Source organism: Sus scrofa, chromosome 3 (genome assembly GCF_000003025.6).
Source record: "Sus scrofa isolate TJ Tabasco breed Duroc chromosome 3, Sscrofa11.1, whole genome shotgun sequence".
Taxonomy (NCBI): Eukaryota; Metazoa; Chordata; class Mammalia; order Artiodactyla; family Suidae; genus Sus; species Sus scrofa.
Window position 1 is genome coordinate 52,540,108 of NC_010445.4, and position 14,371 is coordinate 52,554,478.

At 46.9% G+C, this 14,371-nt stretch overlaps 1 protein-coding gene across 50 annotated transcripts in view; it reads right to left on the reverse strand.

Annotated features, from left to right (window-relative positions):
- The window catches only part of MAP4K4 (mitogen-activated protein kinase kinase kinase kinase 4), a 166,453-nt gene that overhangs the window by 57,080 nt on the left and 95,002 nt on the right, over positions 1-14,371 (reverse strand). For all 50 annotated transcript variants that reach the window (XM_021087162.1, XM_021087163.1, XM_021087156.1 and 47 more), the window contains exons 4-7: positions 7,038-7,163; positions 5,215-5,325; positions 1,243-1,333; positions 681-811 (exon numbers count right to left, since the gene is read on the reverse strand). In XM_021087162.1, coding sequence (XP_020942821.1) covers positions 681-811; positions 1,243-1,333; positions 5,215-5,325; positions 7,038-7,163 — 459 coding nt within the window. The remainder of the gene's footprint in view (positions 1-680; positions 812-1,242; positions 1,334-5,214; positions 5,326-7,037; positions 7,164-14,371) is intronic.

Here is a 14,371-nt window from a genome sequence, read left to right on the forward strand (position 1 = left end):
TTGGTTTAGAAGCTATCCTAACAAACAAATTACCTAAAGTTGCTCATTTTAAGAATTTTCCTAAATACACCGGCAAGTGTTAAGATATGAACTTAATTATGAAAATCACTAATAAGTACATCAACCACTCTCATTTAATTAAGGGAAGAGAATTTTTTAAAAGTAGTTTCCATAAACACATTCAACCTGAGTCTGACCAAGAGGGAGTTTACATCAGGATCAAAAGGTGCATTACTGATACCAGTCCCTAGAGGTCACTCTAACAGTTTAAATAGACTTGGGACCAAGACAAAGCTGCAATGCTCTTCAACAACAAAGTTCATACAGATGAAGCCATTGCTTTATACTGACAATATCTTTAAAATAATATCTGATTATAATCTACTCTTCAAGATAAAAAGAAGAGCAAACAGGGCAGAAGCATTTAATTTGCTCTGGACAAAAATTTCTACAAACAGCAGAGTGACCCCCACAGCCTGCCCTGCCATCAAAGCAGCATCTCACTTAGTGACAAAACGGAGGTGATGTAGAATGGACCAAAACAAGCTCAAAATACTGTCCCAGCAGATGTGCCCCGGCAGTTCTCACTGATACAGCACAGGGGGCGGGGACAAAAAGGACACATGCCAAGGCAGAGACCCTCCCCGCCCCCACCCGGAACGGCAGGGCCAGCACCTTACCCTGTAGTCGTAGGTGGCATCAGGGTTCTCGTCACAGGCAATGACCTCGGGGGCCATCCAGTAGGGGGTGCCTATGAACGTGTTCCTCCTCCCCACCGTCCTGTCCAACTGTGCGCTCACGCCAAAGTCCACTGTGGCAGTGAAGGATAGGAAGAGGTGCACAGTGAACACAAGGAGGAAGCAGGTGGAGAAATGTCAGAACAGGGGCCTTGAGAGTAAACCTGTGTAGACACTCGAGCTTTCCCCCACACGGTGAGGAGCCTCCTCTCCAGAGTAGAGCCAGCAAGTCGCTCCACCAGCCTGAAAGTTTCCGGGAAGCCTGGAAACCGCCACCCCCGCCCCCGAACTTCCCAACTGCGATCCCCCAGGAGGGACTTCTGGGTGAGCCAGGAGCATGGGGAAGGGGTCTGGCAGCCGGGCCACTCAGGGAGCCCAGCTCCCACCTCTTGCACAAGACAGAAGCACCTTGTGGGGAGCGCCAGCGTTCTCCGCTAACGCTCACAGCGCGGAGGCTGCTGGCCGGGGGGCATGCACCGGACTACGTGGCGAGCCCATCACCTACCAAGTTTCACCTCTGCGTTCTCCGTCAGCAATACATTCTGGCCCTTGATGTCCCGGTGAATCACGTGATGGATGTGGAGATGTGCCAGTCCCTGAGCAAGAAAGACAGATCTGGATTTGGTTCTTTGTCACTCTGAGTATAAATAACTGAATGCACACACAGGCCAAAAGTCTCTGCGAACCGTCCTGAGAACGTACAATTCAATGTCAGTGCATTTCCAGGAACAATCACCAGTGACGCCCCCAAGCAGAGAGAGGCACCCCCATCCCAGTGAGGCGGGGCCTGGGTGGGGGAGGGGTGACCACTTTCCTGCTGCTCCCTGAAGACTGGCTTTTAGATGACGGTTTGCAACGTCGCTGCTGTAATTTGGGCTATTTGTGTACAGGGTGGTTCCTTTCCCACTCTGCATGCCTGTCTTGCAGTGGGTGATCAGGGGGCCTATATGAACTACATGTGCCCCGGGAGAAAGCCAAAGGGAAGGTGGGCTTTAAAGTCTAGCCCTTGAACCCTGCCTGGTTTTCCCACCAAAGAGCAAAAAAAAAATTGCTAACTAGTGATCCACCCCACGTGTAAAACAATTCTGCCATCAAAAGAGCTTTATATTTAAATAAAGTATCTTTCTTTCCCAAGGATGTAAATCCTACTGGGCATGGAGCACTTTCTGATGCCCCTGTATCTGGAAGGAAGCCCAGAGCATGCCTCTGATGAGAGGTGGTGGGAGTTCGCCTCCAAATATGGCCAGAAAGACAAAAAGCCGTCATTCTCACAACTCATGCACTGGCTCTATCTTTAGCTCGAGAAGCCAAATCTATAGCCTGCCTCCTTCAGATACAAGCAGCCTATTAACTCCAAAATGCCACAGTGCAAAAAAGGGTTGACCAGAAATAAGAGTTTGATTTTTCCAGTTTAATTTTTTGTGGGGTTTTATTGTTATTATTACTTTGAAGGATATGAATTAAACACAATGGCTGCCCTAGAACACTAATTTCCCTAACACGGAGGGTCTCTAAAATCATTTACTATCTGCTTTGAAATAGAACAGAGCCTACCTGATGGCTCAGTGTCCTTTCCCACCTCCCCGGCTGGGTGGTGTCATACCACAAAGCACCGAAAGCACATGGCAGCTCCGTGCTAGAGTGGGAAAGAAAGTCCCCCCATCCAGCATAATGCAGGAGGTGGTGGTGGGGGGGACACACTGCAGCTTCCCTCATTCCTACTGTCTTCCTTCAGTTCACTTTTTATTCTCTTTCACAAACCCCTTTCTTACACTTTTCTAGAATTATCTCAGCAGCAAACATTAAGCAGCCACATCTTCTCAAGTGTGGCCTGCATGTACTCTGCTTCCTTTCGAGGAATTTCTGTCCCGAGGCTACCAAGCCGGGGAGTGGATGCTGCCTGTGTCTGACGGCTCTCACTCCACGTGACCCTGAGCTGTGATCATTGTGAAGGAGGACACGTGCTTCCTGCAAGAAGGACCCAGGAGGATGGGAGTGTGCTCCTCCTTGACAATACGTAAGCCACCACTGCTCCTCCTCAGCAGAGATGAAAATGCAACACACAGTAAGCACCTACCCAAGAGCAAAGGGATCCATGTTCAAAACCAGGAAACGTTCTCCTATGGCTCCATCATAAGAGGTCACAGAACAAAGAAGCCATCAAAGGCTGTCCTTCAGTGCCAGCTGGGCAAGGCCGCTCGTGCCCTTACTCAGTGTGCACGAGGCTGGTTTCTAGGAAAACTCAAAGCCTCCATGTGCATGCTGAGTGTGGACATGGGCTGGAAGGAACACGTGGTTTCGCTGGTGAGTCTTGGGGTCTAGAGGCCTTGGTGGGCCAGCCCACGAGAGCTACTCTATTGGCGTCTGAGGCCTATACGCCAGTGACGATCGACCGTCTAAGAGCTTAACTGAGCAGCACCTGAATCTAATATCCACAAGGGACAAGGACATTTTGCCACTAGAGAAGCTCCCTCCCCCGGCAGGTCCTTGGGATGCAGGTGGATTGGCTTCCTTTACCAGGAGAGCTCACCCTCTCACCGCACTGCTCTCTTTACCAAACTGTCTCTGCTAACAGCCAACAAACACACATTAGTGTTTGATACCAACTCTCCTAGACGCTCTTGGTTGAATTTAGTTCATTTGGACTTTTGTCGTAGGAAAAATTTCCATTCTGGACAAAGGGTAGGTGAAGGAAACTCTGGTCTCAGCACCCAATGGGGTGGAAGACATTTGCTGCATCTGGAAGGACGGCCACTGAACTGCTATGTTCATGACCCTCCAAGGCCTCGAACAACCTGGGCTTCTTGCAAATGCTGAGATCACAGTGGTAAAACAGCGAAATATATACCCACATGCTTCGTTAAATGAGTCATGTACACGAAAAGTCATTAATTCTCCTAAAGACGGCACTTCCCTCCTAGGACTGGGATCTGCATTTTTACAGATGAAGGAAGTCAGGCCTGAAAACTGAGTAATGTGGCCGGGGTCTTGTAGAAGGTTTGGAGCAGAGACAGGACTCAGCCCAGAGTCTGACTCCCTCAAGGGTCCACACTCTCAGCCACCGCTCTCTCCTGCCCACCCGGCTAAGAGTCTTCATTATCAGGACAATAGACACATCTGCCCAGTCACTGACCGCCCTCACGGGGGAGTAGGATGGGGTACTCAGCTCCCCACCTGCAGGCTCCCAGAATTATAAAAGAAACCTGATGTTTTTATACTGAAATCTGAACGTGACTGTAAAGAGACAGGTCTTCCACGTCACCCTCTCAATTAGTTTTCTTAAGGCAACTGTCCATCTCCAAGGGCTCCAAAAAATACCTAAAAAGAAATTCAAACTACCTCTATGAATTCTAGAGGGCAGGTTTTTCTTTTCATTTTCTGCCCCTTTTAGAGCCACACCTGCAGAATGTTAAAGTTCCCAGGCTAGGGGTTGAATCAGAGCTGCAGCTGAGGCCTACACCACAGCCACAGCCACACTGGGTCAGAGCTGCATCTGCAACCTACACCACAGCTCACGGATCCTTAACCCACTGAGCGAGGCCAGGGATGGAACCTGTGTCCTCATGGATACTATGTCAGGTTCTTAACCCACTGAGCCACAACAGGAACTCAAATGCATTTTTCCTTAAACCTGCAGTCTTCCAGAAAACTTAAAATATAAAAGGCAGAGTAAATTTATCTACAAAAATAAAGTAACATTTTACATTTGTAGAGTAACACAAGAATTAAGATTTCAGTTCATTTGCATAGCCTTTTACTTTTTAAAATTGTCAGATAAATAGAAATCCACTCGAATAACAGAAGTATGTAATGTAGGGGTAGAGAGAAAATCAGCGATGGATGACCAAAAGGCAAGAGGCCCACTGACGACTCATGTGTACTTTTCAAATACGGACTTTTCAAACACTGCCAGTGCTGTCAGGATGGCTCTACTACTGAAAGGGGTCATCTAGAAGCTCCTAAACAGTAGTTTAAGTTCAGAAACTTGCTCTAAGGTCACAAACCAGCTTTCCAATTGGCTATAAATAACATTAAACATTAGAACTTTTTCTCATAAATACTGCAACAGACTTTAACAGCTGACACCCAAGTCCAAAAGACAATTTTGAAAGCCAGCATTGAGCATCATTACAGTGATTTATAAGTTTAGACAGGGGAGTCCCATAAGCACCAGAGTTAGTTTCTCCTCCCCTCCACTCTTTCTTTTTAATAACTTGAATTTGGGGAAATAGCAAAAAATAAACAAACAAAAAAATCCCACAACCACTACCTATTTAAGTCTCATTTCTTTCAACTATTTGCCAGAGTCCAAACTACGATGGAGCTTCGGCTCTCAAAGTCAGCTAGGGATGCAGACCCTTGGCTGTCCTGAAAAGAATCATCTGCAAAGCAGCATCTAAAGAGCAGCAACCCAGGGGGCAGGGAACACGGAGGAGGAAAAACATGCACGAACGCCCTGGCCACGCCCCCTGCTTACCCTCAGGATCTCCCGGGAGATGTAGGCAATCCAGTCCTCCTTGAGCGTGTTGCCCTTGGTGTTCTTCACGAGGTCTGTGATGGACCCGGCCCCGCAGAACTCCATAACAAGCTGGAGGGAGAGCAGACACACTTCGGCCACCACGTCCTGGACTGTGGTCTGCAACTTGCAAATCCCAGCCTGCGCGGGGCCCCTGGCCCCGCCCTCCGTACTTAGCAGTCCCTCGCCGGAGCTCTGGGGAGGCACCCAGTTCATCTCGCCCCTCGACAGTTTCTGCAGGGACGGGTGCAGGGACGGGAACCCAGGAGCCCGGGGTCCCTCGTGTCCCACAGCGCAGCCCTGCAGAGGGGTCCTCCTCCCCCGAGCTCAAGCAGGGGCAGACGGTTTGTTCCTCATCTATGCCCATGATCAGAAATCTGATCCAGATACTTCCTATCCAGCGTTCTCAGTCCCCAGTGTCCAGAATGTTCTATTATTCACACACTGTAATCCCCGAACTATTCTACATTAACTGGGTTTAGTACCAAAGAGAAATGCTGTTTTTAAGCAGCATGTATTTTTTTTTTTTTTTTTTTTTTTTGGTCTTTTTGCTATTTCTTTGGGCCGCTTCCGCAGCATATGGAGGTTCCCAGGCTAGGGGTCTAATCGGAGCTGTAGCAACCGGCCTACGCCAGAGCCACAGCAACACGGGATCCGAGCCGCGTCTGCAACCTACACCACAGCTCACGGCACGCCGGATCGTTAACCCACTGAGCAAGGGCAGGGACCGAACCCGCAACCTCATGGTTCCCAGTCGGATTCGTTAACCACTGCGCCACGACGGGAACTCCAGCATGTATTTTTTTTAAGACCTTATCTTAATGTCTGAACAATATGAACACAAGTTGTATTAAGGGACTTAGATAACGAACTATTCTAAAATTTTAATTATGTTTGGATATAGGCAATGGATGTAAAGGTAACTGTTTCCCTTTTACTTTCTGAATTTTGCAAATTTTCTCTAATAGCTTTTTTTTTTTGATGGTTAACACCCAGGGCATATGGATGTTCCCAGGCCAGGAACTGAATCCAAGCTGCAGCAATTATACCGCAGCTGTGGCAATGCTAGATCCTTTAGCCCACCACACCAGGCCAGGGATCGAACCCAAGCCTCCTCAGCCGCCTGAGCCACTGCAGTCGGATTTTTAACCCACTGTGTCACAGCAGGAACTCCTCTAATAGCTTTTGTAGAAATTAGAGGGAGCATTAATCTACCTGCTCTTTAAGTCCAGTACCTCTGCCATAACTAATGGGATAACGACAGATCTGACACTATCTCAGTGTCACCATCTTGAATATAAACATGTCCAATAGGAGATAAGGTTTTGACTGTGTCAATTTTATAAATTTCCTGGAAATTCACTGTTCTGAAGTAACTATTATCATTAATGTTATTAATAAATTACTGAATTTATTATTATTTTCTTGCAATTTGTCTCCTATTCCCATGTAGTAAAGATGCATTTAGTTGAGATTCCATACTGATTAATTTCCATAAAGTTTTTATTATATGGCTTTTATTTTCAAGCTCTTAATTTACTTGCTACTTCGTTACTTTTTTAACGTGCCATTTGATTCCTGAAACACAAAGTTACCTCTTCCATGCAATGTGAAATCAACTTCAAAATAAATATTCAGGACACCTTCTACCCTAAGGCCAAGGAAGATACCATATTTTATCCCTTTTTCTTTGCTCCTCCCCGCCCCCTGAAGGTCCTTAATACCCTTTTAATACAATCGAAGAGGAAATCCACTCCACGAGATGTGAGGAAACATCTGCCTACCCAGAGCTGGTCATCATGTCCAGGGGGGCTCTTTTTAATAAAAGCACCGTAATATGTTGCAATATTTCTATGATGAGAATATTTCTTCAGCATATTTATCTCCAGTTTGATTTCTTCCTCTTCATCCTTCAGAAAAAACACAAATAAAACATGTGGTTTTTTTAATGACATGCATGATTTTATTTTCTCCGCAGGCAATCAGAGGTTCCCAGATATTAACAATGAGCTTGAATGAAAAAAGAAAATGTCTTTTTTTAAAACAGAACTTTCAGTTGGACGTAACCACCTTAGAAACCACATACACATCAATCATCTTACACCAGTGATTCTCACGGCAGTGGCTTCCAGCTTGGCCTGGAGACCGGAGTACTAGAATATAACAGCACAGTGGTGACTGGCAGGGCTGTCATGTGACTCCACAAAGACAGAGCAGAGTCACATGGCCAAGTTCTAGCAATAGTCTGTGTCATAATCCTCAATCAAACACCACATGCATGAACATCACACCAAATGCGTTTCGTTTCAATCTGTGGTTGATACATGGCCACTTTTACGGTGGTAATGAAAAATGAGAGGCTGGACGACTAGGGTAACTATCTTAATTCTAAACAAAGCCCGAGAATCACACACCTCTACTTGGGACCCTTCTTCAAAGGGACCTGATGCTATAAAGCAGAAAAAGACAACTTACACTCGTGTCAGGCACAAGGCATCGAGCCCCAAGCAGAACTAGGAACAGGAAGCCCACCCACCCACAGCTTTAGCGTGAGCTCACACGTGCACGCCCGGCTGGGAGGGACCACAACTTGCCACAAAGGCCTGTGGAACTGCTCACCCCCGACAGTCTCTGGGCTCCTGGGCAGGACACCCCAGTGGGGCTTGAGGAGAGACTGCTCTGCCGGCTCCTAACAGAAATGACCGTGTGGTGTGACCACAGCGTGACCACAGGTGTGACCACAGCCTCGCTCCTGCTGCAAAGACAGGCCATGCCACTCCCTCACTCCCGGAACCTGGGCTCCAGATTAGAAAATGAGCTAAAGGTCTGATTTTTTTTTCCGCTTTACCCCAAACCAGTAAACCTATAAGGATCTGAGATACAAAGATTACACAAAAACAAAAGATCAATACTGAATGAGAATAGGGAAAAAAATCAAAACACGACAGATTTTAATTTTGTTTCTCTTAAGAGCAGCCCCTCCCTTCCCCGCAGCTCAGCCTTGATGGCTCTGTCCCTAACCCCCCTCCCTCCCTCCGACCCTGCTGGCCACAGTATCCGGAGATGTTCTGCCCTAGGTTGCCCTTCTTGACAGAAAGCAAATGCTCCCTACAGTTCTCCCACGAGAAGCTTCCTGAGCAATAATTAAGGGTCTTGACATATTTTTTTCTCCTAGTGACATAAACCAGTATCTTTCAAGATCTAACTATTCATCACTCTATTTAAGAACAAGCAGAAGTTCCTTGGTGGTGCAGCGGGTTAAGGATCCAGCATAATCACTTTAGCAGCTCAGGCTGCTGCTGTAGCACGGGTTCGATCCCTGGCCTAGGAACTTCCACATGCTGCGGGCACAGTGCCCCCCCCTCAAAAAAACATCAGAAAGAACAACCAAGAGCTTCCACTCCACAGGCACCTGATGTTTTCAGAGCCCACGAGTTAAATCCTCACATACACATTGAAAATTCTTATAGGTTTGCATTCACACCTGCTGGTGTGAAAAGCACTTAACACACACACTGGTGATACCACTGGCAGATCATCGCGGCTGGGTGCATCTCCCCGAATCTGAGATGCTGCTGGACAGACACCCAGTCACTTCACTAATGAAACTGTTACTATCGACCACGGACACACACTGCAACATCTTCGAACCTGGGCTGCGTGTTAGCATCAATGAACTAAGACGTAAGAACAGCTTTAATACAATCATGTTCAGCAAGCTTTTCTAATATGACTGAAACATCCAAATATTTTCCACAACTATAGGAATCAGATCAACAGGACTTGCCAGAGTTTTCTGGGGTCTTAAGCAGTCAAACCCTGGAAGCAGACAGAAGTGAACTACAGATACTGAGGGAAAGCACAGCATCCTATCCAATCGCTATTTTAGGAGAAGCATTATATGTGCACTTGGAAACATCCCTTCTCTTGCTTCTCTGATTTTAAAATAGACAGCTACTGCACAGTGTAGAAAGTAAAAAGGCGCCTGGGACCACTCACTGTCTAATTACAAGGGCCCACCTTGGAGGAAATGTCTCAAAAATGCAGACTCTGCCAACAGCTTTGAGCCAACTGCACCTGGAATCCTAGTCATGCCTGATGCTTACGGTACCATGTTTTACATCTTGTGTCTAATGTAGTGATGAAACAACTTCTAAGTTCAAATCTCCCTTTGGTCACTGGTTAAAAACAAGTTTGATGGCTCATTCCAGCATTTAATTACACACATCACCGCCACGAACAGAGGCCTCACTTCTCCCAAGAAGGCAGAGCAGAAAACAGACTCCGGGCAGGCTAACTGATTTTATAAACAATGACAGATTCCACATTTGAAAAGAAAGCGGAATTGGCAGAGCTCCATGAGAAAGGGAGATCTCCAAGGGTCCTGGCAGAAGCCAAAGGCCTCTACCCTTCACTCTCTTCATGAGGGGGCCAGGGTCATGCACAGATGCAAACAAAATTAAGGGTCACTGAGAGAGGAGAGGGGACATCTGGGAGGAAGGCAGGACCCCCACGTGGTGATTTCACACAGCTGACGCCAACTAGCATCCTGGCTTCTCCCCAGTGGGCTCGAACTCCCACAGAAAAGGTCTTTGTAGGCTAGGCCAGGACTGAGGAGTGTTCCCGGGAGGCTAGAGAATGGGTGGGAGCACAGCTGAATCAGGGTAACCTTCAGAAGCGCCTGTGGTTTACGTGTCATGTGACCAGACCTACCCACTCCACACTCTGAGCACAGAGCCATGCCTGGGATTAGTGGGTTGTTTTTAATGATTCCTTAAATTGTCGTTTCAACTCTCTTGTTAGCTAAGTTCTCTCTCCTCCCACTGATGGGAGTAACTCTGTGAAGACAAACTTCAGACACACTGACCCGAAGGATCCAAGAGGGTCGGGCAGGGTTCCAAGCTAATCACCCTCCTTCAAAAACTAAGCCTGCTCCCATCACCAGCTCAATACAATAAGGAAGGGCAGTTCACAGTTCACTCAGGTTTTGCTGGAAGGAGGAAAACTAATGCATGAGACAGGAGAGATGTGCAAGTCTCTCTGGCAGAGTACATCACCAAAATGTGTAAACGTGTATATGCTTAGAATGAAATTAGCCGTTAAAAAAAAAAAGTTTGTGGGTCTGTTTCAGTAACTATTATGGAGCCCTTCTCTATGAGACTTTGAACTGACAGAAAAAGGGGAACAGATCACCTTTGGGACTTGGCAAATCCCAGGGACATCTCAGAGTATTTTTCAGTACCACACTGAGCTGAATTAACCAAATTAACTTCTCTGACTCAAGGAGATGCATGCAAAGTTATACAAATTAAATTCACTGACCATTCAGCCAAACAGCAGTGAACACAACTCTGCAGGGAAGCTTCTAGAGCAAAATGGAGGCTGCAGGATAGGGTCAGAGGAAGGAATGGCATGTTCTTTAAAATCAGTCAACGTCCATCTCATGAGGTCAATCAGTTCCAGAATAAAAACTCCAACAGAAAAATAACAAAACTGACACAATCACAATGGAAACCAGGCACTCACGACATCTTACTCAAGAAAAAATACTGCTCTGAACACATTTCAGACAAGAAGACAACATGTTGTCTAGTTTTGCTACTGAATTGATGGCCTTCTTCTGGGTCCCCAAGTCTAAGGGTTATGGCCCTGAGCCCTTTGTTGACAGGCACCAGCATGCAAAACTTGACCTGACTCAGCAAAGTCCTCAAAGACCCTCCAGCTCCCCTCCAAAGTCTTCTGCAAAATCTGTTACATTTCTGTGTCACCGGCTTTATCTCCCAACAGTGTGGTAAGTAAGAGAATTAAAATTCACAGCAGCACCATCCACCTGGTGGACACCGAGGAATGGGTGAAGTGGGGGACCTCAGACTGTGATAAATGGTACAGATGGTGAGAGAAATTCAGTCCATTTTCCTCCACATCACTCACCCACAAAAAACCCTGGGAGACTGGTGCTTCCAAGGAGGCAAGGACATACCTCTGGGATGGCTCCTACCCAAATCATACCCACACATGAACACGGCAAAGATGCACCTCTGGGATGGCTCCTACCTGAATCACACCTGCACGTGAACATGGTGAAGACACACCTCTGGGATGACTCCTACCTAAATCACACCTGCACGTGAATGTAGTGAGCACTACAACAATAAAGTCAAAAAGACACATCACTATTTTCTCCAGGGTCTAAATGAAAACATTAGAACTTTCCAAAGTTCCAAACCCTAATTTATAGACAAAATATCAGGCATACAAGTGGCTTCGATAGGCTAACTTGAATAATTCACATTAGTACTTGATTTTAGAATCCATCCATTTTCCTCCTCCTTTGGACACACACACATGCACACACATACACACACACACTAGAAGCACCTGTTACTGAGGATCTTTAAGTACAGCCCCTAAAGCAGGACGTGGAACTGAGATCCCAGCTGAGATGGGAAGCACATCTCCCAGGGGAAGCCCAGAGGGACCAAAATCAAATCCTCCACCAAAACACTGGACTATAACTAAAGGAAACCAGAATATGCCACCCCAAAACATGCTTCTTTGACCTAAGGATTATTTTATGCTCAAGGCACTTGAAAAATTGCAGGTGCCAAAAGGGTGCTCTCACCGGCTCTTCTTTTTCTGAAAGCAAGAGACAAAACACCCACGTGAAAGATGTCCTTCCTATACCAACTGGAGAAAACGTTATCGCCAGAGCCAGGGGGCTGAGGCTGAGTGAATGCTGTACAAGCAAACCCCTTATCTTCCGCTAGCTGCCCCCTATGCCGAGTTCCTGGTCCACAACTGCCTCTTTGTTCAGTCTGATACAAACACACACTCCTCTTGGAGCCTTCATTTTTCCTGTGAAGTCCTGGGAGACTGGTGCTTCCAATGTGTGTATCAGATAGACAAGTCAACAAACTTCTGTTTTTCTCTTGTTAATCTGTCTTTTATTACATGGTTGAAGAACCTGGATGGTAGAAGATAAGCTTTTTTTTTTTCCTCCCCTATATAATCAAACTTGCAATCATATTATCAGACCAGAAAGAGTCAATAGTCCAAGATGCTCAGAAGATAAACAAAATATGTTCTTGATGCTAACATTTTGCCATTCACAAGTGTGCAAACATACTTAGGTGACTCCATGCGTGTTTTAATGAATATACAGAAAGAAAATGGAAAGATTTTCTTTGCATTATATTTTCCTCTTCGATTTTCAACAATCATCACATACTATTTTCCTAATCAGGAAAAAGGAAAAGAGTTTAGAATAGAGGAGTTAACTCCCCTAAGAATTCAAAATGAGTTTCTTTCTGGCCACTGGCATGTCCCAGCTCCCTCTGCCTCCCCAATGGAGGGTCCCACGTCCCCTTGTGACACTAGAATCAGCTGGCACCGGTGGCCAGCAGCATGGAGAGGAAGCCCTAAAGGGAGTTTGACCAGTCTACTAGTTAACTTGCCTTCGATTGGGTCAGTGTCAGTCTGACCCCTATGGTCATTTCACCTGTTTGCTATGACAGCATCCATCCAGGCCCATACTTCCTGAGATCCGAAATTTCCAAGCCTAAGTTTTTCCTGGAGCAAAGAAGAAGTAACAAGAGGTAACTGAGCCCTGGATCACCCATGGTTCTGGTTTCACCTTCCAGAACTGCCAGAGGGGCCCGTGGGTAAATAGTCTTGCCCCAGTCCATCTGTGCCCTTCCTGAAGCCAGTGACAAACTCCAAAGAGCTCTCAATGGGGCCAGCAGGACGAAAATGCTGGGCACATGAAATAGTCCTCTTTTAACACCCAAAACTCAGGCCCAAGTAAGGGGTGGCAGGAAGGGGCTCAGCTCCAAAGGAGATAAAAGTGTGGGAAGCACCACAGGTGTGTGTATTCCCAAGCAGACCCATCGTATGCACACAATGCCGAGGAGCTCCTGCTAACACACCTGACCTGGCGAGGCAGAAAAGGATGAAGGATGTCTGCTTCAGGCTGAGAAGAGCATTAAGGGCCAGATTTACTCCCACCTCAATACCTAACACTAGATAAAACCCAGGAAAGAATTTTAGGACCCTGGACAGCAGGGACTGCAGGACAGTGACCTGAGAGACAGGAACACAAGCAAAGCCCTGCAATTGCCCAGCCTGCTGCCCTGGGGGATTCCAGGCCTCAGCCAAGGGGGCCTGGAGGAGGCTGAGCTGAGGACACAGAGCGGAGAGGCCACTGGAGCAGGCGGGCAGAGGCTGGGTCAGAGAGGAGAGCTGCAGAGAGGGTGGGAGCTCCAGAGATCCCAGTAGGACACCCAACACAGCCTTGTGAAGTGGGGGACACCCCAAAGGACTGGGGACCAGTACCCAGTGCTCACAAGGACGGGGAATGATGCCTGCTGCCACTGACCAGACTGGAAAATCTCACCATTCACAGGAATTTGGGAACCACATTCAGGAGGCTCCCGCCTCAAAGGTGGATAAAACCAGCCCTAGACTAAATGCTGATCTGACCCCAAGTAACGGATCTTAAAAGGGTCAGGCTGCTTCCAAGCAACTAATGCATCCCAGGGCAAAGCTCAAGAATATTTTAAGGATATAAAATATCCAACCCCCAACAAGGGAAAAATCACATCTGGCATCCAATCAAAAATTACCAGGCGTGCAAAGCAGCAGGAACAAACACCCATGGGGGTAGGGATGGAGGGAGTCAATCTAAACGAACCCAGATGATGGAATTAGCGGACAAAACACCAAAACACCTACTACCTACACCCCTGTAGCTAGGAACCACTATGCCTTTGGGGCATCTGCCCATGAAGGAATCTAAGACTCAATTTGTTCTATACGGTCTATTAAATTAGAACACAATGCATTTAGAAAGCAGCCACTTGGATTGACAGATGTTTTGATTCCTCGACCAGGGTGGAAGAGTCAAGATCCCCATGCCCCCTTCACATCATGGAGACTATGTGTTTCCACCTTCCCACCACCAAAAGAATATCAATGTAATTTTTAAAAATTTAAGTCACACAGGAGTTCCCATTGTGGCGCAGTGGTTAACGAATCCGACTAGGAACCATAAGGCTGAGGGTTCGATCCCTGCCCTTGCTCAGTGGGTTAAGGATCCGGCATTGCCATGAGCTGCAGTGTG